The sequence below is a fragment of the Lynx rufus genome, unplaced genomic scaffold (genome assembly GCF_022079265.1).
Source record: "Lynx rufus isolate CCGP_SWC_20201006 ecotype Redwood Valley unplaced genomic scaffold, mLynRuf1.p SCAF_6, whole genome shotgun sequence".
Lineage (NCBI taxonomy): Eukaryota > Metazoa > Chordata > Mammalia > Carnivora > Felidae > Lynx > Lynx rufus.
This window is the reverse complement of record NW_025814878.1, coordinates 142245188-142273073: the sequence shown is the minus strand read 5'-3', so window position 1 is coordinate 142273073 and position 27886 is coordinate 142245188. Positions and strand designations below refer to the sequence as shown.

The 27886-nt window shown below is 45.7% G+C and overlaps 1 protein-coding gene across 2 annotated transcripts in view; it reads right to left on the bottom strand.

Annotated features, from left to right (window-relative positions):
- Positions 1-27886, bottom strand: part of CARMIL1 (capping protein regulator and myosin 1 linker 1) — a 311314-nt gene that overhangs the window by 40530 nt on the left and 242898 nt on the right. For both annotated transcript variants that reach the window (XM_047103122.1, XM_047103121.1), the window contains exons 29-31: positions 26838-26987; positions 1538-1604; positions 1120-1316 (exon numbers count right to left, since the gene is read on the bottom strand). In XM_047103122.1, the coding sequence (XP_046959078.1) occupies positions 1120-1316; positions 1538-1604; positions 26838-26987 (414 nt within the window). The remainder of the gene's footprint in view (positions 1-1119; positions 1317-1537; positions 1605-26837; positions 26988-27886) is intronic.

The window sequence follows — 27886 nt, the reverse complement described above, 5'->3', positions numbered from 1 at the left end:
GGGGCGGGGAGGGGAAGTGACGAGGAAAAGGCTACAGCTCTGCAGGACTGAGACACTGGGTGGGAAGCAACAAAGGCAGGGATGACAAGGAGGAAGGCAGAGGAGGTCTGGGTTGGGACCGGGACCTGGGGTCTCATGAGGATCATATCTGGGTTCCTGGCTCGTCACCTGTGATGCGCCATGGCGGACAGGGAAGTGAGTGGAAGGCGGGTTCACAGGGAGAGACGCGCCCAGTTTTGAACGGCCTGAGCCCGAGGTGCTCTGGGACGCTGACGTTGAGGAGGCAGGTGACTATTTGACTCTAGAGCAGACAGGGCAGCGTCAGCCACGGACTGTAACCCCGGGTTCTGCCCACACGGCCCAGGCAGCAAGAAACACACTCCAAGGCGTCACCGGAATGGGGGGGGGGGGTTGAAAAGGAAGCCCGTGGCGACACCAAGCCCACGGGAAGTGGTTTCGGGAAGGATGCAGTTTTCTTTGTCAAGTAACCACTGAGACCCGGCGGAAGGGGATTAGGTCAGCGGGGACAGGGCGGCCGCAGAGGCGGGTGGGGACACGGCAGAGATTCCGGGGGACCGCAGGGGAAGGGAGATGGGGACAGAGACCCCGGGGCCAACCTTGGAAAGGAGAGGGGAGACGTGCGCCCGGGAGGGGCACGGGGTAAGCTACGTGAAGGCCGCGCGGCACAAACCGTCCCACTCTGTCCCGCAGGGGACACGGGGTGTGGTCTCCGCGCTGCCCCGGGAACCCCGCTTCGCCACCCGGGCTGGGCAGGTGAGCGGGGAGGAGGCAGACGCGGCCGGGGGGGGGGGGGCAGGGGTGGGCACCCTCGAGTCAGTCACACACCAGTTCTTCGGCGCCTCCTTGCCCCCCGTCCGCATCAGACGTCGCAGGCTGCTGGACGGGGTCCACTGGGCTCCCGCACGGGACCGCGACTTTTCTAAGGATTTCTTCCAAGGGCAACTCCGCTCCGAGGCCCTGGGCGCTCGACCGCATGATCTTTTCCCCAACGGCCGAGCGCCCGGCGGAGACACGGGCTTGGAGGTCGTGCGGGGGGTCCGTCCCCCGCGCTCCCCCTGGGTCGGGAGGGGTGGGGGGTGGGGGGCCCGGTCCACCTACCGCCGCCTGGGTGGGCTGCTGCTTCTTATTCCGCTTCGGCCTTAACTTGGTGAAGTGTTCCAGTTTCTTCCCTTCTTCAGAAGGCAGCTCGGAGATGAGCCCCGAGCTCCGCTTCTCCTGCCGGGCGGACGGGAGGGGCGGGTCTTCGATGTGGATGGGCACCTCCTCCAGAGCTTTGTCAAGGTCAAACTCCATCTCTGAAACGAAGCAGAGCCCCGGGCCCAAGCTGAGTGCCTCCGGATGGGCTGCGGAATTCCTAAAGGTCACGTCAGGCCCCTCACCCAATCGCACACGCATGCGTTCACAAACCACGCGACTGCCCTTCTGGGCGCTGCCCCCCAGAGCATCCCCGGGAAACGGCCCCGAAGCGGCCCGAGGTCCCCGCTGAGGGTGTTTCACGGACACAGAAATAACTCACCGAAGGCCCTGGAAACAGGCCGCAGCATCCGGCTATGGATACTCTTCCGTTTGGATTTGGGCGTCATCTAGCAACGAAATAAAGGAAGCCCTTAGGCGTCCACACATAACTCGCCTTCCAAACTTCAGTTAACGGTTCAGGAGGGGCGGGGCTGAAGGAGCATCTGGGATCAAATGTTTAAACTCAGTATCTGTTTCGCCTCTTTCCAGGATGGCTGGTCACATCTGACGGCCTCCCTGCGGAGACCGAGCCCCCACGTTTCCAAAGGGTGACGATGTTCTCGACTCGTACGGCCCCTTCTGCCTCCTCCCCCTTCCCCGCCCCCAACTTTCATCGCTTACACTGTATTTACAAGGTGGAAAGGAACAGTGAATGATACAGAATGTAATTCCCAGCTGCACCTGACGATACTAAAATGGATATAAAGGGGCGCCTGGGTGGCTCAGTCGGTGAAGCGTCCGACTTCGGCTCAGGTCATGATCTCACGGTCCGTGAGTTTGAGCCCCGCGTCGGGCTCTGTGCTGACAGCTCAGAGCCTGGAGCCTACTTCAGATTCTATGTCTTCCTCTCTCTCTGACCCTCCCCCGTTCATCCTGTCTCTCCCTGTCTCAAAAATAAATAAACGTTAAAAAAAAATTAAAAAAAAAATAAAATGGATACAAAAAATACGATTAAAGGATGGTAAAACATCAGCCGCTACAAGCGGACACTGCAATTGTTCACTGCTCGTGACCATGGCCGCAACTCCCAGGCGACACCGGACTCTTTGTCACCTCGGTATTTCAAGTAACTGTCCCATCTCCCACTTCTGCCACCAAGATTCTGACCCTTAGATTATGGGCAAAGACTAACTAGGAAACGGTTGCCATAGTTCCCAAGTCTGTATCTGCTGTCGCTTCTCGTTGAGTCTTTCAAATATGGGACCAACACCCGAACCACCAGAACTTAAGCCTTGGTGCCAACTGCTGATTACATAAAGCCAAGCCCAAGGAAGGTGCTAGCTTCTCCCTCAACAGGACCACAGTGAAAGTAGGAGGAAGCCTCAGTCATCCCCTCTCAAATCTGAAGGAAGAAACTGACTCACAGAGATGACAAAGGCCACCATTCAAAGTGTCATTAGGAACGGCACCAGGGACAGATCCTCACGAGGCTGGCCCAGCATCCCTTGTAACCACACCCTTCGCCATCGCCATACCGATGAATGGATGTTAGGGACGTTTTAATCGGTTTGATCCTGGACACCAGTCTTTGTGTGAAGTAAGAGATAACAGAACTTACTTTGTAGTCTTTTTAATAGGCCGTCATCTAAGGCTCTCCCCAAAAACAGCCACGAGGGTGAGAAACTCTCTTTGGTTCAAAGAATGAACTGGCTCATACTGACCTTTGAAACAAACAACTTCAGAGTTCTAACAATTTTATGCCGGCTTTAATAACAATATCCTTCTGCCAGTATTTATTATTGGGAGAAAAGGGAGAGAAGAGATGAGCAGTTATATTCAAAGCCAGACGGGTCACCCTGAAATACACTGGGAAAACTGCTGATTTGGTTCTTTCGAGGTTAAAGGCAGACAATCTCAGGAATATCTACCTGTAAGGCAAGCGTCAATCCGAGGCAGCTGGAAAGGGAGCCAGCTTCCAGGTTGCTCTCCCCCGAAACTGACCTTGACCTCGCGGTTGACTGAAGCAGAGAGCGGCCTGACTGGTCTATTCATAAGGGAAACCTCTAAGAATAAATAATCCTCAGGAGAACCCAACTACCAAAATATCTGCTATGTTTCACGAAAAATGTCTTTAGTACTCCCTCCACTTTGCATGCAACCGTGACAGGTAAAGGGATCGAGCAGCAGCTTGGGACTAATTTCCAGCCAATTCATTTGGACAGCCACAAATAAAATGCTTGGAATGACGATGTCGTCCAACGTTTTTTTCCTGCGACTCTTGATTTTACAGAAAAAGTGTTCACGGGCAAAAAGAATCTGGCTCAAGTCTCCCTCTTTAACCTTTAGAACAGATACCAAATGTGTGTAACACATACGACCATGATGACATTTCAAGTATATTACAATTCTGAATAGCTGAAAAGGAATGACCAGAGAGCTATATGTAAAAGAATACAGATGATCTATAACATTTATACATAATATAAAAGACAGGTAGAGAGAGACCCATTTACACACTGACGCCTACCTGTAAATCGGTCATTCAGCTCGAGCTAACTACACAGACACTGAGGGGTTCATATGGCAACCATCCGGGTTCTCCATAGCTGCCATCCACCAAATGGGACCTACTTTTCTCTTCTTGGTTTGACTTTCTAATGCCTCAAAGCTTTCCTTCATCTCACATGCTCTTTACAGCTGCATTTCAAACGCAACTCTTTCACTCTATCTGACACATCTGTGAAGTCTGCCACGTTCACGCGGGGACGAGGGGCTTTTGCGACAATAGTCAGGGCTCGAAATCAGGCGAGTTTCGACCGCCAGTGTTGAGAAAGCAACCCAATTTTAGACCCTGAGCCACTGCTGACAGATGAACTGTTTCATGATTTCTTTCTCGTGGTTTACGTATAACGACGAAGAGGGAAAAAAGAAACAGTGAATTTCATGTCTCTCTTATTTTTTGTTCTTTTCTTTAGAATTTTTTCTTCCTTAACAGTTTTATAGAAAAAGAAAACTCTTTAGTAGCTCAGTCCTATGATCCCACTACATACATATCGTGAGCAAGAGGGAACATAAGAATGAGCTATGATTATGCACCCAAGGATACATTTAAGAACAAATATTCTGTTTTTCCAGAAATCTGGTCTATATGCTCCCTTAGTCTTCCCCTTCTCACACCTGCTGGTTAGAGGAGTTGTACCCTAGAAAAGAGATCTAGCTTTACCTTGTCTTTAGAACTGTTAATGCTCCTGTATCCAAATGACAAGGGTTAATTTTCTCAGACTGTTTGGCCTTCGTTTCCTGCCCTGGACATTTGTCGATGCGTAAATATTTGCTGGGAGGAGAAATCACGTAGTGCCTCTCAGATGAAAGGGGGGGTGTCAGCAACAGGAGCAAGGGAGGCATACTGACCAAATGGACTCTTCATAAAGCAACTCGTGGCCAGCACTGTCTACTATTTAAGCCTAGATGAAATTTATCTTTAAAGATGCATTTTGCGAGTCGTAAGTACTTTTCACTATTCACGTACTCAGGAAATATGAGGCACAGGGTGTTGAAGTCTTTAAAATGTAACTTTAGAGGGAGAGCCCTAAACACAAGACTCCTTCCACATCCTGACATCCCAAACCATCACTAAACGCCCACCTTGGCAGACAGTGTGAACGAAACCATGGCCACTATTCCTATTCTACAGGAATCTAAAGGGACCACAGTGTTACTGCTCCGAAATCTTACTCCTTTGATCCAGTTCCTATGATGGAATTCAAACTCCTCTCATGTAGCCCAAGGGGTATCTCAATTTTACCACCAGTTAAGGACTAAGGTTGGAGCCTGACAAACACCACCACAGTTTTTCCTGCTAAACTCACTCTTAACCTATACTTCCTAGACACGCTCATTTTTTCTAAAATGAGAGTTCCATCGCTTCTCTCACCACAAAAATAGGATGGAGAAGTTTCCTTGTTCGTTTTACCGAGTTTGTGCAAAGGATAAACGACAACATTCTCATGTCAAGCTCGAGAATGCCTAATTTCTTTTCCCCGAGGTTAAAACAAACAAGGAACAAAATAAAACCCGGTTGGTTAGGGGCACCTGGGTGGCTCAGTCGGTTGAGCATCCGACTTTGGCTCAGGTCATGGTCTCACAGTTCGTGAGTTCTATAGAGCCCCGTGTTTGGCTCTGTGCTGACAGCTCAGAGCCTGGGGCCTGCTTTGGATTCTGTGCCTCCCTCACTCTCTCTACCCCTCTCTGCTCACGCTCTGTCTCTCTCTCTCTCGCAAAAATAAACATTAAGAAAATTACATTAAAAAAAAAAAACAGTCGGTTAAAAAAAAGTTGGGAAACAGATTAGGAACATTCTTCTAATCCAAGAAGGAAATCATGATGCCAAATTTCTACAACCCTGGGAAACGAGAATCAGGAAAAAAAAAAAAAACCCAAAAAACCCAAAACAAAACCTGGACGTTTAAGGAATCGTGTCTTTTTTTTTTTTTTTTTTTTTTTTTTTAAACAGGAACGGAAAAGGCCGTTTTCCCCTCTTGAAAGTTGGTGCCCTCTTCATCAACACTGTGCTTGCCTTCAGGCACAGCCAGGATACTTTAAATTCATCGCCTGCTTTCTAGTTGAAGCACCTTGCAAAATGCAGTCTTGCCTCTAGATTGCTGCCTGTTTCATGCAGGATCCACAGCCGGGGGACGACACTCGGTCTCCTGGGAGACCAGCCAGGCAGCACAAGCAGATGGAACACGAGACTGTAAACGAGCCCAGCCAGAAACTGCAGAGCCACCCAAATACTTACACTTGTACAGCAGAGAGTCTCCATGCAGCACAAAGGAAGGAAAAAAATATGAATGGGAGAGAGATAAAGCATTACATGAACAGCACTACAAGAAAAGGGGAGGGAGAGACACGGCTCACAAACAAACAGAAAAGCTCCATCAAAAGCCTTCATAGCAAAGGAAAAAGGCAAGAAGGAGGCCAAGGTATAATTGGCGGAAGGCATCCACCCCAGCTCTTTATAAGCAGAAGCACAATCGTAGCTTGAAAACAGCGGGAACTCCTAGAGATGTCACCTCTTTTGTTAGGTGCGTGCAGAATGCCATCTATAAACCGCAGAAGGTCCTGGCCTCATTTGGGGAATGGAGACGTCACCCGCTCCAAAGGCACGTGGCGGACACAACACTGGATGGACGCTGGAAAGCCCCATGCAGGTTTCGGTTCTTGGGCCAAAAGGCGACTCCCAGCAATAAAATGGGGACGGCGTATCTCCAGGCACGTATAGGCATCCCTTCCGGGAGCTTTTACGTCATTCCATACTTTGGGACGAAGTAGCTTTGAATCCATGCTCTCTCCCCATCAGTCACCAAATCTTTTCAGGAAAAGAGCTGATGCCAGATTCTAGAACAGTTACCTACCCACAGTGTTACCAATGTTGATGATACCTTATGGCTTACATTTCACACTAAATCTCTGATTCAGTAATTTTTTTTAAACCTCATAGATCATCAACAGTTATTAGGTCATCTTAATACTCTGAAAATTCATAATAGTTTTTTAAAACATAACAACAAAAAAAGTTCAGTTGTAGAAGGTCAGGCTTTGTGAAAGCAAAGTATTGGAGGGTTGTGGGGTGGGGGGGGAGGTCCTTTCCAAATTTCTTGAAAACACATCCTGAGGCATCCTACCTAATCCATTTTCTAGCAAGTTTTCTAGCATTTTCTAGCATTTTCTTTCAAGTTCCTTATTTTTGTGTGCCAATTTTTCTCAATACACAACAGGATAAAGTAATGGGGGCGAATCAATTTGAGAATGTAGGTAGTCTGGGTCTGTTCAGAAAAAAGCTGACACATCAGTCAAAGGCATTCCCCATCACCTTCACCACCATCACTGCCACCACCATCATCATCATCGTATATCTGCTTATCAGAAAGGCTGCCATCAGCAACGTGCCAAAAATTCTCAGTCTCCAGACTAATTTCATACTTTATTAGGTAATTTTCTTCAAATAGATCTCATTTGAGGACTCATTAAATTAGATTGAAAACAGCCTTGCAGAATGAAAGGCAAAAAAGTAAAAATACATTTTCAAATATTCTGGAATTGCCTGAAATAACGACTCTGCTCCCCCGCAGCCCCCCCCCCCCCGCCTTTGACACACATCCCTTCGAAAGCTTCCTTAAAGAGATAACTAGGGATACATACAGAAGTGAGTTACAGCCGATGGTTACGTCTCATGAATAATTTTAGACTTCCCTTCTTTTTGTGAAGGGTTAATTCAACAAGACAAGTGTGCTGCCCCAATTATCCACCTGAAGATCATTAGAAGTGAAGGTGAGGAAACTTTCAATTGGTTCAACCCCTAAAACGACAGGCAGGCCAAAAAAACCTTCCTATCACGAGGGAAACATGCAACAGACAACTCAATTTTTCAGTGGAACAAAGACCATCAGTTCATTCCTCTACTCCCCCTGCACACTTTTTGGAACTTGGCTAACTATATTGACTCAACATCTCCCATTACGACAAGAGAAGGTCCAGCGAGTGAAAATGGGTCATCCTCCCTCGAAAGTATGTCTCACACCCAAGGCTTTGGTATCCAAGAACTGAGCTCAAATCCTGAGTCTGCCGCTTAGGGGGTTGTGGAGGTTGGCCAATGTTTCTGTAACGTCAGACTAGTTTTCCAGTTTGTAAAACAACCTGTTGTATTAAGTAAGACAAAGCGAATATATGAAACGTTTAGCACAGAGCCCGACACAGTGCCATTCCGTGGCCTCACAGTGCTTCTATAACTGGTAGCGATTAGAGACATTAGAAATACTATCACTTTTCCATTTTCCTATGCCCACGACAAAGACTGGGGGTGGTGAGGACGCACGCGTAGGTAACAGACTTCTACCGAGCTGGGAACAATCTAAAAGTCTATCAAGCAGGGACACTGATGATGAAAATGAATATAGTTAAATGAGGGAATAGCAGCTAAAAGGGGAAAAAAGCAAGAAGGTTTAGGTGTAATGAAACAACATGAACAAGTCTCAAAAGATGGTATTGAATGAAAAATGCGAGTTTCAGGAAGATACTTACGGCATGATGCCATTTATGTAAATCGCAAACCATAAAATAAAACCATATGTTGCTTGTGGGTATATGGATGTTTGAACATACAAAATAAATAGAAAGCGTCCAAACTCAGGACAGTGGTGCCTCTGACGAAGGCGGGAGGAGGGAGAGACTGTCGGTAGGGGTCAATTGCGGCTACAACTTATCGGGGACGTTTTTATATTACTTAATATTCAACAAAGGTTTACTGAGCACCCACTGTGTACCAGGCACTCTTAAGAAAGGATGGGCAGAGCAGTAAATAAGGAATCGGTCTCTGAGCTCCCAGAATTTATATGCTGGTGTCAAAAAACTACACTGGCAAAAGGAAGGTGCTAATGTGTTAAAAGCTATCTGTTCAGGTTGTTGGGGACATGAGGGTTTGGCATTTTGGGGGGCACTTTTCTGCAATTTCTTAGGAGTTCTTCAAAAAGCTGATTTAGGAACATATCAAAAGTCACTGATCACTTGGTGTTTACGGATTATCTGAACTTATTTGGCAGACGCCCTAACAGAGGCTTGTCTGGGTGGCCAGATACAACCGCCGTGGCCACCTCCTACAGGGACAAGGACAAAGGGACCAAGCCGATCATAATACTTTGAAGGCGGGAACTGATCTACTATGACACATGTCTAGAAACTTGAAAGATTCTTACAACAGCTCGAGTTGTTTTGCACGTGCGAGTGTTTTAATAAGCGTTATGACTGCTCTACCGGGTTTCGATTTCTGCGATCTCGACGTTCAGGAGCCCCCAAAAGCCACATCAAAACAAAAACTTGCCACCACGTCTACCTTCTTCATTTTCTTTACCATGAAACTCACAAATGAGGGATTAAAAAAAATTAACATGAGCCTTGATGGGGTTTACTCTCTTTATAAAAAAAATACACAAATGTTTCTGGCAGTTATCTTAGTATTTCCTCCAAACGGCAGCACAGAGATGGGGACTTGATGCTCAGGAACTGGCCTGAAGAAAACAAACCATTTAGTTAGAAAAATAAGGAAATGAGGGGGTTTACGTCCAAGCACAGCAATTCAGGCCCATCTGTCCAAAGACCGCAGAGGGGATTTTGGCCGCCACCCTGTCAGCCCCCAACACGTCTACAAGGATTTCAACTACAGAGAGTCACGGGGTCAAGTATATTTATTTCTTGAAAGAAGTTTAGACCAGGAACAGGAGGGGCTCCGGCAGAAATAAACCCTGTTTACAAGTTAAATCTGGCTCATGTTTCTTTTTGGTGTCCCCTCCCCACCCTGTGTCCCCAGCATCCCCAGGGGAGACAAGGTGAACGTCTTCGGATGGAAAGGATAAGCCGGGATTCATTTTTGTTCACCTCCAGAGAACCTGACACACAGTGGGCTTTCAGTAACTATTTGGTCAATGAATGACGGAACTGAACCACTGCGTGAACCCAGCACCCCTCCCCCACAACTTAGATTTTTACAGACTAGGTGCAAAGACAAGAGAGAAGGAAGTAATCTATTATAAAGAAGAGTCTTGAAACTTGATAATCTTTCATGAAAAAATTTCCTGCCTGAATACCTTCTCCTACATCACCACACGTGACGGTCACACCTACCAGCAATTCCATAGTGTCCCGTGTATGCACAATGGCCCGTATGCAGATTTCCCCAGTCACCCCCCACCTGCCTGGGGCGCCCCTGCCCTGCTGGATGCAGTATCTAGGGAAGAACTCACCACGATGTGTGCTTAGGTCTCCTCAGTGTGTCTTTGTACCCCGTCCTCCTCTCCCTGCCGCCGATCCTGCCTTTCTTATCCATGATTCTCTCTTGAGGAATTCAGGCCAATTGTTTCACAGACTTCCCCACATTCTCCACTTGCCTGAATGCTTCCTGGGAAATTGATTACGGTCGGCCACTTCCAGCCTGAATGCCACATGGGTGATTTGGTGAACTAATGGCTCAACCACTGTTGGTGGCACCCAGGTCAGCTTGTTCTGCTCTTTGTCACCTAAATTTGGCCACTTCGTGAGGAGAGGACCTCCCAACCTCTCCATTAAAAGGGTACCTTTGTCCTGGGTGATTAATAAGTCTATGAGGTGATATGTAGATGTGGATGACCCCATTTTCAAACCACCATCAGCAATCCTTACCTGACTGAATGAACACAGCGAGGACTCCAAAACTCTACTTTCCTACTGCCATCATCATTCCTACATTTGCAAGGTGCCGTTTCCCTGCAAAGACCAACTATTCCTTTAAAAAGTCCTTTGTATCCTCCCCTTTCATTTTCTTAGTACTACTGCAGACTTGTGGATGTTTGAAAATTAATTCTATGTGTCATAAGCTATGACTCTCAGTATTCTTTTTGGTTCTTGGGGTGTTCCAAGGGGGGCCATTTCAATCTGGATTTTGTAGCCTTGGAAATGATCCCATTGGATTTGGAGCTGGTCCTTGCTTTGTGATACAAGATACCCTAGGCTCACCTGGTGCTTTTTGGTGTATTTTTAAAGCGGATATGGGTAATCCCTGTTTAATGAACAAGGTTACAAAAATTAAATATTTTCTACCAGATTTTCAGCTGAGTCAATGGCCAAGGGGAGACAAACTTTAGTCATTCTTAGATGACTTATGCCCCCAAATACCTAAATAAATAGTAGTCTCGCATTTGTGGTTTAAAAAGTAATTTTTATGCATTTCCATTTTTAAGAGGTTGAGATGGTGTAGATCTCAATGAGAAAAAAAGAGATGCTTAAACCTTTCTATACTGATGGCTGGACAGTAACAGTGTTTAAACTCTAGGGAGAGTAGGGGTATATAAGCCATAGTCCTGAGAGATCTGTAATAAATCTGTGTGCAAAGGGGGAAACAATATGCAGGGATTTAGTGAGGCGCTATTTCCTAGTGAACACAACATTAAATCCAGCCATCGACACCACACTTATTAACTTTGATATCCAGAGTCTCATTTCATATTAAAGTTAAAATGGCATCACGGTGTTAAAACAAAACCATTCAGGGAGCAGCACTGGTGAGAGGCTATTGTGAAAATCACAGTCCAGGACTCTTTATACGTTTACATGGTTTGTTTCCTTGTTTTCAAGACCTGCACAGTGGTTCTTTTTGTTTTGTTTTATTTTTGTGTTTTTTTTTTTTTTGATGTGAGAAAATTAAAAATCCTTATCTTCCTAACTTGGTCATGATTTCTCCAGGAAACGGTTAACGGCTCACTTTTCATTCATTCTAACTCATCCTGCAACTGATGCCAAGGTGAAGTTTCATGTTTGAATGTTTTCTTTAAAAAACAGCTAATAATTTAATACCTTCTTGTTAAGAGCCATCCAAAGAATGCAAGCACTTGGTCCCAATTTCAAGCAAGTACCTGACCCTAAGAGCTGGTGTCAGTGCGGCTGGGCAAAGAAGCACGATGCTTATTCACACAAGCACCCACTACGTGCCTCTTGTAGCATTATTATAAAAAAGAAAAGTACTTTATCGCACTATTAAGCACAATGTTATTCTAATCGTCATGAAAAGTTGAGTAACATGTTAACTTTTTTAACTGTAAAAGAATGAATAAATAATGAGGGAAAACCCCACCAAGTATTACACTTGAGAGAGCTATTTAAGTCTGGGTCTTTGGAAAATCCATGTAAAAATGGAAGGTAAGAAGGACGTGGTCAGGGGATTTGAATACTCGCCTTTGGAATGGACGTTATGGTTCAGTGACATCAAAATGAATAATTAAAATTGGCCTTGGGGTGCCTGGGTGGCTCGGTTGGTTAAGTGTCCGACTTCAGCTCAGGTCATGATCTCGCGGTCCGTGGGTTCGAGCCCTGCGTCGGGCTCTGTGCTGACTGCTCAGAGCCTGGAGCCTGTTTTGGATTCTGTGTCTCCCTCTCTCTCTGACCCTCCCCCATTCATGCTCTGTCTCTCTCTGTCTCAAAAATAAATAAACATTAAAAAAAATTTTTTTTAATTGGCCAAAAAAGCTGAATGTAACACATCTACTCTGTCCACAGAATATTAACTCTACGAAGATGACAAAAATCAACAATTAATACCACCACCATCCCCATCACCAAAAACCACATTAAATTCTGTAACAATTTACTGGTTAAAAAAACTTGAGTCAAGTCAGCTTCAGGGGTGCTAATTCAAAGGAATCGGTGATGGTCGGAGGGCCTGGTGCCTTAGGATTCTAGCTGGAGGCCTGCAGTGATCCATCAGCAATCAGGAGATCTGGTTCTTACTGGATCTCGTGGATCTCCATGCTCTTCTAAGACTGAGTCTTAAAACTCCTTGCCCTAACTCTTCAAACCTCAAGCAGAACTTCAAGTAAAGATGGCTTACCAGCAAACTCTGTAAAAACCTGACCTAGCTCAGAAACCAAGGTCTCTGTCATGTTCAACTCTGTTTGATTAGCCTCCCTTCTGAATGGATTCTGCAGTGAGATTCTCGAAAGAGAATGGATTCTCAAGACCTCTCTCTCTCTAAATTACAGATCGATTCGTTTGGTAGTTATCGGCTTGCAACTTTTGATCACCATTATTAACACACTCTGCTTCCTCTATGAGGAAATCTGTCAGAAGGCAATACTGTTTGCCACTTGGGATTTTTTATTGGCTTTGCCTGCATTGTAAAAGGGAATTGAGTATTTGCAACGCAAACTATGGTGAACAGTTAGATAAACTGTCTATCAAACACACATCTTATATGCCACTCGTGCTGTATTATAAACAAAGGTGACTGGCTTTCAAAAGCACACGGGTGCTTTCTCCAACATTTAAGGGTTCAGTATCAAATAACCGCATACAGGTGGCCAATTTATTCAGTTTACCTGGGGAGCAGAGGCCACCTAGTGTACGACTAGAAGCATCTCTGAGGTTTTGCTATGGCCATGAGAGAGGATGCTCTCAAGCCTTTTCTTGGAAAGACCTTTGGCCAGGCTGCATTGATCTGTTATTTAGAGAGAGAGAGAGGTCTTGAGAATCCATTCTCTTTTGAGAATCTCACTGCAGAATCCATTCAGGAGGGAGGTTAATCAAACAGAGTTGAACACGACAAAGACCTTGGTTTCTGAGCTAGACCAGGTTTTTACAGAGTTCGGCATTTGGGGATTTCAATGGAGTACTTGCTCAAGGGCTGAAATAGGTCTGAAGCTGCTTCCAGAGGAAAACTCTGGCTTGGCGGCAGGTGTCGACCCTATCACTCAGCTCTGGTTGGGCGACCCTCTGTCTGAGCAAGAGAAATGGTCACAAAGCTCAATTCTGATCATCCGATGTTGTCTGAAGCTTGTAGCCGTAGCTCCCGAGGCGAAGGCTCCACCCTTTACCCAGCAAGCAGAACAGCTCGGCGGGCAAGCCTCGCTGGGGACTGATCCTCAACTTTGCTAGAACTTTCTTATGTGTTTTTTTGTACCCCCCTTAACTCTGTTCACTCACTTTACCTTTGGATTTCTATTTTAGTAACTACTAAATGTGGCACCTAAAGTAGTTTCTGAAGGAAGGCAGAACATTGATAAATCCAAGAAGCAAATATACGTATCAGGGCACACATTCTAAAGTAAAATATATAGAAGAAATGCAATGCTATCTGGAGCATGGAAGTAATTTTTTTGCATCTAGTTTTCAAGCGTGATTTTCAGCGGAAATGTCAATAGGATCGTCGTCAAAAAATTACCAACGGCCAAAGCTAAAAACCATTTACTTTAAATTTTGATCTTGCTAAGGAATAGACTTGCAAGAGACGTTTGACTCCAGCCCTGGCAGATGGGAAATCCTGAAATACCAAATTCCAGCAGCGACGGTCTCCTCTGGGGCACGTTTGGGGAAACCAAGAATTTGGAAAGGCTGACTTTACTCTGAATTTCCACACGAGAGCTGAAGAGTGAAGACGCACTCTAGTATCCCTCCGCTATCCCTCCCGTATCCCAGAGTCACATCTGAACACCGAGGCCTTCAAGTGCAGCCTCCGTTCACTCAGATGGTCCAAAGCACCAGGCAGAGCTCTGCACTGGTGTCCTTTCCTCAGTCCACCGACAGGAAGAACGAAATCCTGGGAGGAGAGAAATGCCAGTCGTGGAGACACTGCCCACCAAGCTGTTGGTGTGAAACCCTTGTGCATGGGCTCTTCCTCACCCCAACCTCTCTAGCCTCACCTGCCAGTGACCCGGGCCAGCCCGAAGACCAGGGACCCAGCAGAGAGGGCACGGACTTGGGAATCAATGCTGAGAAGATAAGATTGGATAATGCGGTAGAGGGGCTGGAGGGCTTCCTAGGCTAAGAGGGTCAAGGAAAATGTCTAAGAAACAGGCGGTTGGGTTGAGACCTGGACGGTGGGAAGAAAGTAGCTGTGGGAAGATCTGGTGAGGGGTGTTCCAATCGAACAACAGCTGAGACGGGAAGCCAGGCGAGTTCTAGAGAAAAGCAGTAAGGGCCACAGTGGCTGGGGGGAAGTGAACAAAGGGGGAGAGAGCAGAACCAGGTGGAGAGAGAGAGAGGCAGTGGTCTTGCAGACCATGAGGAAACTATATCTATTCTGGGTGCAATGGGAAACCATCAGAGGTTGTCACCTAAGACACCAGAAAGGTCCTGGGAGGAGGGGTAGGGGCTGGCAGGTAAGGTTGACGTCTCGCATCAGGACGAGGCACGTGTGGGGGTGGGGGTGGGGGGTGCGAAGGCTCTGTTTTGGACTCACTGAGACATCAGATGGCAAGTAAGAGGTTGAACACACAAGCCTATAGTTAGAGGTAAAATGAGATACATGTCATGAACGTAGGAAGAAAAGGGGTCAGAGCCGGGGATCCTGTAAGCATGTCTACACCGCAGCTGCGCACGTGGGCCACCAGCTCACCTGGCTGCTGAGCCCAGTCACATCCACAGTCCCAACTGGACAGCTCAGTCGGGGCCTTGCTGGCACCTCAACTCAGCACATCCACTTCTGTCAAGACCTGCCGTTCTCGCGCATTCCCCAGCTTCAGAGACTCCCTGCTACCTTAAAAATAAACAATAAATTGGGGCGCCCAGGTGGCTCAGCCGGTTGAGCGTCCGACTTCAGCTCAGGTCACGATCCCCCAGTCTGTGAGATCAAGTCCCGCGTCGGGCTCTCTGCTGTCAGCGCGGAGCCCACTTTGGATCCTCTGTTCCTCTATCCCTCCCGTCTCCACTTGTGCTCTCTCTCTCAAAAGTAAAGTATATTTAAAAAAATTTTTTAGAGAAAGAAAAATATATATATAAACAAGCCAACCCTTCGCAGGACCCACCAGATTCTGTGATAAGGGCTCCAGCCTCCTCAGCCCCTACCCCTTGTCCCCACTATACCCAAACACTACATAGGTCCTCAGTCTACGACGTTCCGTCCCTGCTCTGAACCTCTGTGTGCTGCTTTCTCTGCTAAATTTACTCACTCACTTTCCTCCCAGTCAACTTTTCTCTCAGATGCCATCTCTCGCCGTAGCAACAGTTCTGAGGGCCTACTATGTGCCAGGCGTGACGCTCAGAACCTTCTTCCGGGACGCCTTCCTTGGCATCCCCCAGGCTGGGCTGGGCCCCCCTTCTCTGCACCTTCCGCAGCAAGTTGCACGCTCCGTCAGAGCCCCCTCCCACCATACCTAATATTTCACTGCATTAATGCACAGCCACCTCAAGCCAAAAACGAGCTGAGACCCATTTAGAACGGCAAGATGCAGGGGGAAAAAACAGAGTGAATCAGGACTAAGAAGAAAATAATAAAGCTCGATTGAAGGCTGAAAACAACCAACTATATTTCTTCAGACCCTGAACCCTTTTTTTTAGGTCAAGTGTACATGGAGCTCTGAGGCCCTCAGCCAGAGTTAGGCATAAGCCACGGAGCACCTGATGGTGTTCCTGAGACCCACAGCACACCCCGGTGGTGTTCCAGAGACCCACAGCAAATCAGAGGCTCAGGATTTTCACGATCCTTGATAAAGACCTGCATTTTCTTCTGCACGTACTTGTCACGAAGGCATCTGGGGATGAGGTGAACAGGGACCTCGACGTGTACGGGGGACACGTCCAACACGTATGTGGTAACAAGGTTTACCAGGCTAGTTATGAAGGTGGCCCTTGTGACATAGTACAGAAGCACGCGTCAGGAAGAGCCATTGTACAGAGGCCCACAACAGAGGAAGGAAGGGGGCGAGCCTGTTTGGTGGAGACCCTCCAGGGCACCGTATCTTCTCCCACCCGTGCATCTCTGACCCTCGGCGTGCAGGGAGGAAAGACTAGCTCAGGGCGTTCACGCCAGGGGCACGTTGAAACAGTGGACAGCGAGGCTTCTGTAGATGAATGTTGCTCCAACTTCTTTGTGAGCCATCTTTTCTTGTTAAGTTTTATTTATGTATTTTTAGTAATCTCTGCACCCTACATGAGGCATGAACTCACGACCCCGCGATCAAGAGTCACGTGATCTTTGGACTGAGCCAGCCAGGCGCCCCACACTGTGACCCACTTTATATATTGAAATGTATTTTATGTCACGAGCTAACGTATGGGTCCACGTGTGTGTAACTGAAACACACATTTGGTGCGATCTGACACTTTGCCTTCATTCTTTATACTTCATTTCTGAGGAGCTTTCTTTTTTTTACTTCCTGGTCAAATCATTACATTGATTTCATGAGTCAGTCGGTCGCAAGATGCACTCAGTACTGATTCAAGTCTTTCCAGATGGCCTCGTTTCTGTGGCAGGCTCCCGTCCTTCCGCACTCAAGCAAACGCGGGTGGGGTTTACAGCGGGGGTGGCTCTGAGATGGCCGGAACCAGCTTGGCCACTTTGGCCTTTCAGGGTAGCAAACGTGCGGGGGACAGATTGGTTCCTTCACCTTCCGAGCCGAGAATACCATACACAATGGAGGAACGATAAGCGTTTGTTGAATGACTGGGTGGCCCTCTAGTCTACATTTTTAGTTCAGGCAGTCGTCACTACCTAAGACTTCATCGATGAGAAATACTTCTGTCTCCTCCCTGGGCACTTCTGGCACCGACCACCTTGTTCTAGCATTTTCCTGCCCTCCATTCCTGGGTTGGCAAGCCCCCTTTAAGGACTGCTCACCTTCTTGTTCTTTACACAGACACACACACACACACACACACACACACACACACACACAGTATCTGAAGACACGGTTTTCTATGAATCGAATGTTGTTTCCTTCATCCTGCAGGGATTTGGTCTTTGTTTTCCACTGGCAAGCAGTGATCGTTTGGAGCTTTCCGACAGGAGAGACGTTGTTGAAACAAACGTCCACATTCACTGTGTACTCTGCAAACATGAGGTTTCTAAGGGCTTCAAAGTGGGACCGATTCTAGAGCAATTATTTTATCTAATACCGGTTCTACTGTACCATCCCCAGGAGCTCCTAAATCTGTGATTGCTTGTAAAGGACTTAACTAGTTAGGACTTTACTTAAAAAAATGTCCTGTTTAAGGGAAGTATAAATTCACATCTCTATCATCCACAAACACACACAAACACGTGAACAATGCAAGGTTTTTGTTTGTCTCATCAATCCGCAGGCTATCAGAGTCATTTGCTTAATTTCACTCATGAGGGAAACCAAAATTATCTTTTCTAATCATCACCGCATGTCAGAGTTAAGCTCGTAAGAATCATCGTATCCACTCTGCAAGTCAGATGCCCAGCAAGTGGATGCCGATTTTGGAACGCCCTGACTCGTCACAACTAGTTAATGTTCTAAGCCGTTTTATGGGGGGGATTCATTAAGTCCTCCCCATTTTTTCCCCCAGGAGTTCGGTTCATCCTGGGAGCTGTGGGGCTTTTCTGTTAGCTACAGGGAGAAGTAGGGGGTCCTCGTCGTCCCAGGAATGGCCGTAGACAGGAGGGGTGTCACAGGGATTTCCCACGGGGTCTCCTTTGTCTCTTGGGGGTTCCTGAGGGTGGTCGGTGTTGTGTGTTGGGCTTTTTTAAAAAGGTGTATGGGGCAGATCTCTAGGAAGCTTCCTGGAATACGGCCTCTGCAAACAGTATTCCTACCAGTTAAAAATGAAAAGATTAAGGGGCGCCTGGGTGGCGCAGTCGGTTAAGCGTCCGACTTCAGCCAGGTCACGATCTCGCGGTCCGTGAGTTCGAGCCCCGCGTCGGGCTCTGGGCTGACGGCTCAGAGCCTGGAGCCTGTTTCCGATTCTGCGTCTCCCTCTCTCTCTGCCCCTCCCCCGTTCATGCTCTGTCTCTCTCTGTCCCAAAAATAAACGTTGAAAAAAAAAATTAAAAAAAAAAAATGAAAAGATTAAGAAATCCCCGTGGATCCCCAGGGAGCAGTGACCTCTCTGGGGATTTGCGGGGTGCCTCTGGCATTTCCACAAAGGCCCACCACAAAAATTAGCAGACACTCTGAGGAACCTTCCACACCCATTCTGGCTGAGCTATACAGGCTGTACTTAGTTTTGCAAGCCACAATTTGGAAATCAAGAGGTTTTCGTAGGTTGCATTCTAGTGATTAAAAGGTTAAATCTCCATTTTCCAAAGCGATATCATTGAGAAAATGACATTACAGAATACACAAAATTATAAGAGGAAACTGACAACTAGCACTTGAACAACTTCCTGCACATACTTAACATGAGCGCAACTAATTTAAATGAGATAGGGACTCGGTAACCTGCCCTTGGCAGTAAGAGATGACTTCCAACTAGTAACTGCTGGTACTTGACGGTGAGGTGATCTGCTTTTAAAAAGTAGTATTTTGACCAAGACAAATGGATCTTCGCTACATTTTAATCCGTATTTAAAAGCTTAAAAATCGTATGTTAGAATTCAAGGCTGAATTTGTCAAGGGAAGATAATGTATTTTGTCATTGAAAAAAAGGATTCACAAGATGTATTCCATAATAATTCAAGCCTTTTAAAACTCTTTTCCTAGGAAATAGCAGTCAGGAGATGAACTGTCCCCTGCATGAGTATCTTTTGATTTAAAACTGGTATGACGCTCATTAGAATAACTGCAAGAATTATATACAATTAGTGAGCGAGTTACGCCAAGGAGCAGACACTGGCTCTCTACCCACTTGGCACACTATCGTGAACCCTGAGCTTCCGCGGTTTTTATAAAGGTAGCAGACTATAGACAGGGACAGATCTTGAGAAATAACTGATCAATAGAATGCGAACTACATCCTTCAATATCCCAAAGGCCGAAGACAAAGTGAAATTGAAAGAGACAGCTGGGAATAGGGATTTCCTAGGAGCACCTGATTGCAGGGAAAAAACAGATGGTCTACGGACAATAAAGAGGCTAAATACACATTTCAGCATGACATGGAAGCTGTGTGCATAGGGATGATAAGCGTCTAGGAAAGCTAATTAATCACTGTCACCAACAAAATAAAGCATGGAAAGGCAAGGGATATTCCAGGTAAGTCCAAAGCGGGCAGACTCATTTCCAACAATTGAGTGTATCAGCTTTTTCTTTTAACGTTTATTTATTTTTGAGAGGCACAGAGAGACAGAGAGCAAGCTGGGGAGGGGCAGAGAGAGAGAGGGAGACACAGAGTCGGAAGCAGGCTCCAGGCTCCGAGCTGTCGGCACAGAGCCCGACGCGGGGCTCGAACTCACGAACCGAGAGATCATGGCCTGAGCTGAAGTCGGACGCTTAACCGACTGAGCCACCCAGGTGCCTCTTGACAAAGCTGCTTTCATTAATGGTTAAAAACTGTACAGGGTGCCTGGGTGGCTCAGTCGCTTAAGCGTCTGGCTTGGGCTCAGGCCATGATCTCTCGGTTTGTGAGTTCGAGCCCCGCGTCGGGCTCTGTGCCGACAGCTCGGAGCCTGGAGCCTGCTTCCGACTCTGTGTCTCCCTCTCTCTCTGCCCCTCCCCTGCTTGCTGTCTCTCAAAAATAAATAAACATAAAAAAAAATTTAAAAGAGGGGCGCCTGGGTGGCTCAGTCGGTTAAGCGTCCGACTTTGGCTCAGGTCATGATCTCACAGCTCGTGACTTCAAGTCCCGCGCTGGGCTCTGTGCTGACAGCTTGGAGCCTGGAGCCTGCTTCGGATTCTGTGTCTCCCTCTCTCTCTCTCTGCCCCTCCCGTACTCACACTCTGTCTCTCTCTCTCTCTCTCAAAAATAAACATTAAAAAAATTTAAAAGAAAAACTGTAGGCTTACATTATGGTCATACAGCACACGTCTTTCATTTGTGTTTGTTTCTGTTCACATACTAATTTAATCTGGAATTAGTAAGCAGATATTTTACATCAAGCAATCTCACTTAGGATTTGATTTTGGATATAAGACATATACCGAATATGACATCCATATACTGATTCTAGTAGACTGGTTAAACACGCAGACTATGATACCCAAATCTGCCTTTGGGTGGCCTCAGGTAACTTGGACAAGGTACTTAACTCTTCCATGCCTCAGTTTCCCCACTTGTTAAACACAAGATATTCATGATATTTATCATTCACAGCTTGCTGTGAGGACCAAACTAGTTACTATTCACAGAGAGCTTAGAATAATAGCACCTAGCACATTTTAAGTACTACATACACCTGAGTGTTAAATAAATGAAGACGATGACTTTTTAAGCCATCTGATTTTGTCTGAAGTAAAGCAACATCAGATCCCTGGGGCTATGAGAGTGGACACCGGCTGGAACAAGTCAGCAGGTTATTCTAGTAATTCTTGTTCCACCCGGGCCCTCCCCATCCCCCATGACACCCATGACTTGAACGAGATCACTTATTACTTTCTTTCTGGCTAAAAGAAAAAGAAAAAAAAGATGATTATTTGATTGAACATGGTTTTCTAACTCTGCCCTTTTATTTAAAGAAAACTGCCTTTTCCTTCAACAACTGCTAAGTTAAGGCTGATTAGCAGGTCTCAGGCATTCCCCCAGCAGCCAAGGGGCCTCTCAATCCATTCACTCACCCTTATTTCAACCCTCACTTAGTCAAAGAGTAAGTTTAAGAAATCAATCATTTACATCATCGTTTCCATCTCCAAAAAGGCAACCCCTCAACTAATATAAATTTCTACCTCTAATTTATGGTGCTAAACCTTCCCTAGTGGGATTATAACTATAGATTCTTTAAAGAGACGTAAGCACCGAAATGGAACTGACTCCTGGACCAGGGAGAAATGGAAGAAAACAGGAGGATGAGATATCTGGAGATGGGGTTTGACAAAAAGAGATGCCCAGATTTTCGACTAAGTTTGTTAAAGAAATGTTCAAAAATAGATTTAGCAGATGTCACGAGCATCACAGGCCAAAATATGCCAGGATCCTGAATCTGGAAGTAGAATCTCTAAGTAGAAGGTCGGTGAGTCGTCCAAGTCACTTTGGAATGTCCTAGGGAAAGTGTCCCCGGGTGCTGGGCTATCAACAGACATTTTAGGCGATAGTAAAGTGCCACTCGACAGCACGTGGGGCTGACGATCCCACGTGGGAAAGGCTGTAGGCAGACACGGATGCACTCGTGCTTCTGGGAACTTTCCACACCACAGTTAACCCCATGTCCTATCTTCCTGGATCGTGTAAGCCAGAAATGCTGCCAAGGCACAGGCACAGGCTCATTTACAAAACCAAAACCTGGGTGCCTGGGAAGCTCAGTCGGTTGAGCATCCGACTTCAGCTCAGGTCATGATCTCATGGTTTGTGAGTTCGAGCCCCACCTCGGGCTCTGTGCTGACGGCTTGGAGCCTGGAGCCCGCTTCGGATTCTGGGTCTCCCTCTCTCTCTGCCCCTCCCCTGCTCGCATGCTGTCTCTCTCAAAAAATAAACATTAAAAAAAAAAAAAAAGAACACCAAAACCAAGTAAAGTTCTCTCCCTTGGAAATACATACTTGAAACCTTTTAAAACGGCACCACATGAGGACCACAACGTATTTGGAAATGGACGTCAGTGAGAAAATGATTTGCCGCTCTGATTACGACAGGTGGCATGGCAGGTAATTTTCAAAGGTGAAACGAATCCTCTTTGGCTTGTAAATTAGCCCTGAATTTGTGCCACTGGCTTAGGGTAAAGAGCCCAAAAGCTCAGAAAATTGATTCTCTTTAGGAGAGGGATCCCGGCGGTAGAGGAGCAGCGTATACTGCCATCCGTGGCTTCGAATCGAGGGTGAGGCTGTGCGTATCGAGACACTCGTTACAGCACAAATGTGATGCGCACCTTCTACACACACACGTTCTCTCTCATTAAACTACCAGCGAACTCAGCCCGGGTTTCCTGCTACTTGACAAGTCATTAGCTCAGTTAAAACAATGATTAAACGCATGAGTCGGAGCAGGGAAAAAATGCCATTTTCACGACTTAAAAAAATTCTGCCCACGTATTTGCCTTTTTATAGAAAGCTCCATCCTGCATTTCTGTCACACGCTCAACACCGAACGCCCGGCTCCGTCCCACGATTCAACAGGGGCTCATGTCAGCAATAGCCCTCAATGCTTGCTGGCGGTCGGAACCAGGAGGAGACCACCCTTCCAACTGGGGTCATCCTCGGGACGAGGTTCTGCGAGACCTCCACCTACTCCTGCTTCCTGTGTGTCACGGCAACAGGAACGGTTTTTGTAAAACAGAAGCCACTCCGTGCCGGGTACGCCTGCAGTGTGGTTTGCCCTTTCGTCCCGATGGTGGTCTTGCATGTCTGTTTTAAAATATAATCGGCATCTGCATCTTTAAAAAAGGGTATGTGGGGCTCCTGGGTGGCTCGGTCGGTTGAGCATCCGACTTCGGCTCAGGTCATGATCTCTCGGCTTGTGGGTTTGAGCCCCGCATCAGGCTCTGTGCTGATGGCTCAGAGCCTGAAGCCTGCTTTAGAGTCTCTCTCTCCCTCTCTCTCTCTCTCTGCCACTCCCCTGCTCATGCTGTCTCTGCCTCTCTCAAAAATAAATAAACTTTGGGGCGCCTGCGTGGCTCAGTCGGTTGAGCATCCGACTTTGGCTTGGGTCACGATCTCTCGGCTTGCGGGTTTGAGCCCCGCATCGGGCTCTGTGCTGATGGCTCAGAACCTGGATCCTGCTTTGGATTCTGTGTCTCCCTCTCTCTCTTCCCCTCCCCTGCTCATGCTCTGTCTCTGTCTCCCTCAAAAATAAATAAATACTGGGGCACCTGGGTGGCTCAGTCGGTTAAGCGTCCGACTTTGGCTCAGGTCATGATCTTGCGGTCTGTGGGTTCAGGCCTCGCGTCGGGCTCTGTGCTGACAGCTCAGAGCCTGGAGCCTGTTTCAGATTCTGTGTCTCCCTCTTTCTCTGACCCTCCCCTGTTCATGCTCTCTCTCTCTCTGTCTCAAAAATAAATAAACGTTAAAAAAAATTTTTTTTAAATAAACATTAAAAAAAAACCAAAAAATTAAAAAAGGTACAAACTTCTAGTCATCAGATAAACAAGTCCTAGGAATGGAATATACCTAATACACTGTAATACCATAGTATACTGTAAGTACTGTTAACACCCACTGCACATTTGAAAATTGCTAAGAGTACATGGTAACAGTTGTCACAGGGAACAAAAAATGTATAACCACAGGGGCGCCTGGGTGGCTGAGACAGGTAAGCGACTGACTCTTGATTTCAGCTCAGGTCACGATCTCACAGTCATGGGATCGGGCCCCGCATCGAGCCCCACGTCAAGCCCTGTGTCAGGCTCTGTGCTGTCAGCTTGGAACCTTCTTGGGATTCCCTCTCTCTCTCTCTCTCTCTCTCTCTCTCTCTCTGCCCCTCCCCAGCACTCACTTGCACAGTCTCTCTCAAAAATAAATAAAAAAAATTCATAAATGTTGTGATGGAAGTTAACTGAACTTCTTGTGGCCACCATTTTACAACATATACATGTGTTCAATCATCATGTTGTACACCCCCAAAAGTAAAACAATGTCGGGGCGCCTGGCAGTCTCAGTACAGCACGCGACCCTTGATCTCAGGGGTTATGAGTTCGAGCCTCACAGCGGGTGCAGAGTTACTTTAAAACTACTGAATAACACTAAAACAGTGTTACATGTCAATTACATCTCAATAAAAAATAAATTGAAAGAAAGATTCTTCTCCTCTACTCTTATCCCACCACCTTTATTTAAGGAGACCCAAACCCCCTTTTTCTTTCTTTCCCATGACAAAACCAAATCAATCAAACAAAAACAAAGTTTATACAATGAAACAGTAGCTAAGTCCGTCTTTCTTAGCCAACACACCTTCATCCTAAACCACTTATCAGTGCAACCAAATATATCTTACTAGCTCATGTTTTCTTTACTCCTTCCCAACCCAGACAGGACCAAATAATTCTGGCAGGAAATGTGATATGTAGAGATAATTTTGAATTTTGAATTCAAATCTATTTCCTATTACAAAGTTATTTTCTTTTAGGGTTAGCCTAAGAGCTTTCTGGAGTAATTACCCAATGTTAACTTCCATTGCCTATGCAAACAAAATAAAAAATACTTACTAGAGATACATTTTACAATATACTAGCCAAACAACTTTTTAAAAACCCGATAATGCCCTCGACATAGACCAAATACACTTACAAACACTTACATAGCAAATTATTTGTCATCTTTAGTTATACGAGAATGCTATTTGGAATCTGGATTCTATTTTAGCCTTTCTTTGCTAGCCTTCCTGTACACGATAGGGTTTCACCTGGAGGATACTCAACTATTTTACTCATCGGCTTTAACAGATAACAATGGTCTATAAATAAGGAACTACTTAAAGCATTATATTTTCCCCTGGGCTAGAAAAATAATAGCGGCCATGTCAGATCCTTGGTTTTAGAAGTTAGAAACAACTATCATTCCCGACAATCGCTGAATACAAAAAATTACTAGAATTATTAGCTGATGCAGAAACATTTGGGCAAAGAGGTAGCCCGGGGACTCCCAGGAGCATTCTCTCAGATTACAAGGAATTCCTACAAAATGAATTATTTTAGTGAAACATAAAAATATTGAATACAGAGGCACATACAACTGTTTTTATGCTAAAGTAGGAAGCAACTGTACAATAATACACATTTTAAAATAATGACATAGAAACTTAAGTAAAACTGTCCTCAGAGGAAAAAACAATGTCAACAGGCTGAACACTCTGGTTATGTGGCCGGACGGACACCACACATGAAGTTCTGGCAGTGAAGAAGGAAGCAAGACCTACTGCTACGTACACACCGTGCGCACAATCCATCTTCTGAAGCACATGGGCTCAACGGAATTAAACAGAATATAAACTAAATAGGAAGTGCAAATTTAAGAGTATACCCCCCAAATTATGCACATTAAAAACAGGAAGAAGCAACAGAGAAAAAAAAAAGTCCAGGACCAAGAGAGAACTATCACCCTACTATTTTGTTTTGGAAACAGTCCTCCCCACTTTTTTTCATGGCATTTATTTAAAAATGTTTTCCTGTCACAAATGAGCTTCCAAAGTTAAATAGTCAACTTCTCCTAAGTAACTTGGGAATTTTTCCACTGCGGCTAGAGGGACAGATCCAAGATTTATGCTGAGACTTCTACAACTTCTTCTTGAAAGGGGTATGGATGCCGTACTCTTTAAGGAAAGTTTTAAGAAACAAAATACAAGCCAAGGGAAAAAAGAGAGAGAGAGAAAGACACACACACAAACCAAGAAACAGACTCTTAACTACAGAGAACAAACTAATGGTGACCGGTGGGGAGGTGGGTAGGGGATGGGTGACACAGGGGATGGGGATTAAGGAGGGCACTTGCTGTGATGAGCAGCGGGTGTTATATGTAAGTGCTAAATCACCAAATTCTACTCCTGAAACTAGTATTGCACTGCATGTTAACTATACTCGAATATAAAATAGAATAGAATAGAATAGAATAGAACAGAATAGAACAGAATAAAATAGAATAGAATAGAACAGAAGAGAACAGAATATAATAGAACAGAACAGAATAGAACAGAACAGAATAGAACAGAGCAGAATAGAACAGAACAGAATAGAACAGAGCAGAATAGAGCAGAACAGAATAGAATAGAAGAGAACAGAATATAATAGAACAGAACAGAATAGAATAGAACAGAACAGAATAAAACAGAATAGAATAGAACAGAACAGAATAGAATAGAATAGAATAGAACAGAATAGAACAGAGCAGAATAGAGCAGAACAGAATAGAATAGAACAGAAGAGAACAGAATAGAATAGAACAGAACAGAATAGAACAGAATAAAATAGAATAGAACAGAACAGAACAGAATAAAATAGAACAGAATAGAACAGAATAGAAAAGAACAGAAAACAACAGAACAGAACAGAAAACAACAGAAAACAACAGAATAGAATAGAATAGAATAGAATAGAATAGAATAGAATAGAATAGAATAGAATAGAATAGAATAGAAGTTTTACAAAATTACAAATCCAAAGTAAGGTGCAGGGCCTCAGCGGGGCCTGAAGCTTCAGCCTTACTGACCTCATTGACAGTCTCCGTGAGCAACAAGTTTCCAAAAGGATGGCTTCTGGGAGGGAGTTTTGTTTGGTCTGGTTTGCAAAGGTGAGATTTTTCCGACCATCAGATCGGCGGCGAGAGCCCAGTGGTGATGGGGTGACGGGATCACCCAAGGGTGCGTCTTACCATACAAGCGTCCAGGTCTTCCAAATGATCCATCTCTGCGAGCTCCTCCGCCGTGAGGACGGAGCGTTTGGCTGGCTTCTCCTCGGCCAGCTCAATCTCTGAGGACTCCGGCTGGGGAAGGGTCCTGCCCCGTCTGCTGAAATGCTCAGCCTGAGAGAGTCAAGACGGTACAAAGAGGAAAAAGCACAGAGGCAAGGGGAGAGCAGGTGAGCCGAATTCTGGAAGATACCTTCCACAAGGCGGCACAGTGACTGCGCTTAATCCACTCACACCTGAATAACTTACCTCTTACTGTCTTTCTTTGGAGGGTGAACGGTGTGAGGCAAGAAATACCAAACCTGCCTTAATAAATGAGAATACGTAGTCGAGAAGAAAAAAAGGCGTGTCCTTTTTATAAATTTTATTTCATGTTTCCTCCGAAATAATTTCTTGCTCTAGTCAGTGTTTTAAAAGTATCTAATGAGGGGAAATAAAATGATTCCAACCTTCACTATTTTTAAAGGCTGAGAGGAAGGAAATTGCTAACAAAACTAATTGCTGCTGGCTTTTTTCACGTAATGAATACCATATCGGATAGGATTTACTAATTTCCCATGTTATGCTTTAAGTAACCCTAAAAAATCTAATGGTAAGAGGCAGAATAAACTGGGCTGAAATTAATGAACTCTAGGGTTGAGCTGGTTCATCACCAGCAACTTTGATTCAATTCTTTTGAAATGACGAGAACCACGGGGCGCCTGGGTGGCTCAGCCGGTTAAGCATCCAACTTCCGCTCAGGTCAGGATCTCACGGTTCGTGGGTTCGAGCCCCGCGTCGGGCTCTGTGCTGACAGCTCAGCCTGGAGCCTGCTTCGAATTCTGTGTCTCCCTCTCTCTCTGCCCCTCCCCTGCTCGTGCTCTTTCTCTCTCAAAGATAAATAAATATAAAAAAAATTTTTTTTTTGAAACGTTGAGGACCAGTTGACAATACTACAGAAGCTCTGGGTATACTCTCAACTTCAAATGGAGAAAGTATTAAGTACTTGGAATGCCTCTGAAAACAAAATTTCA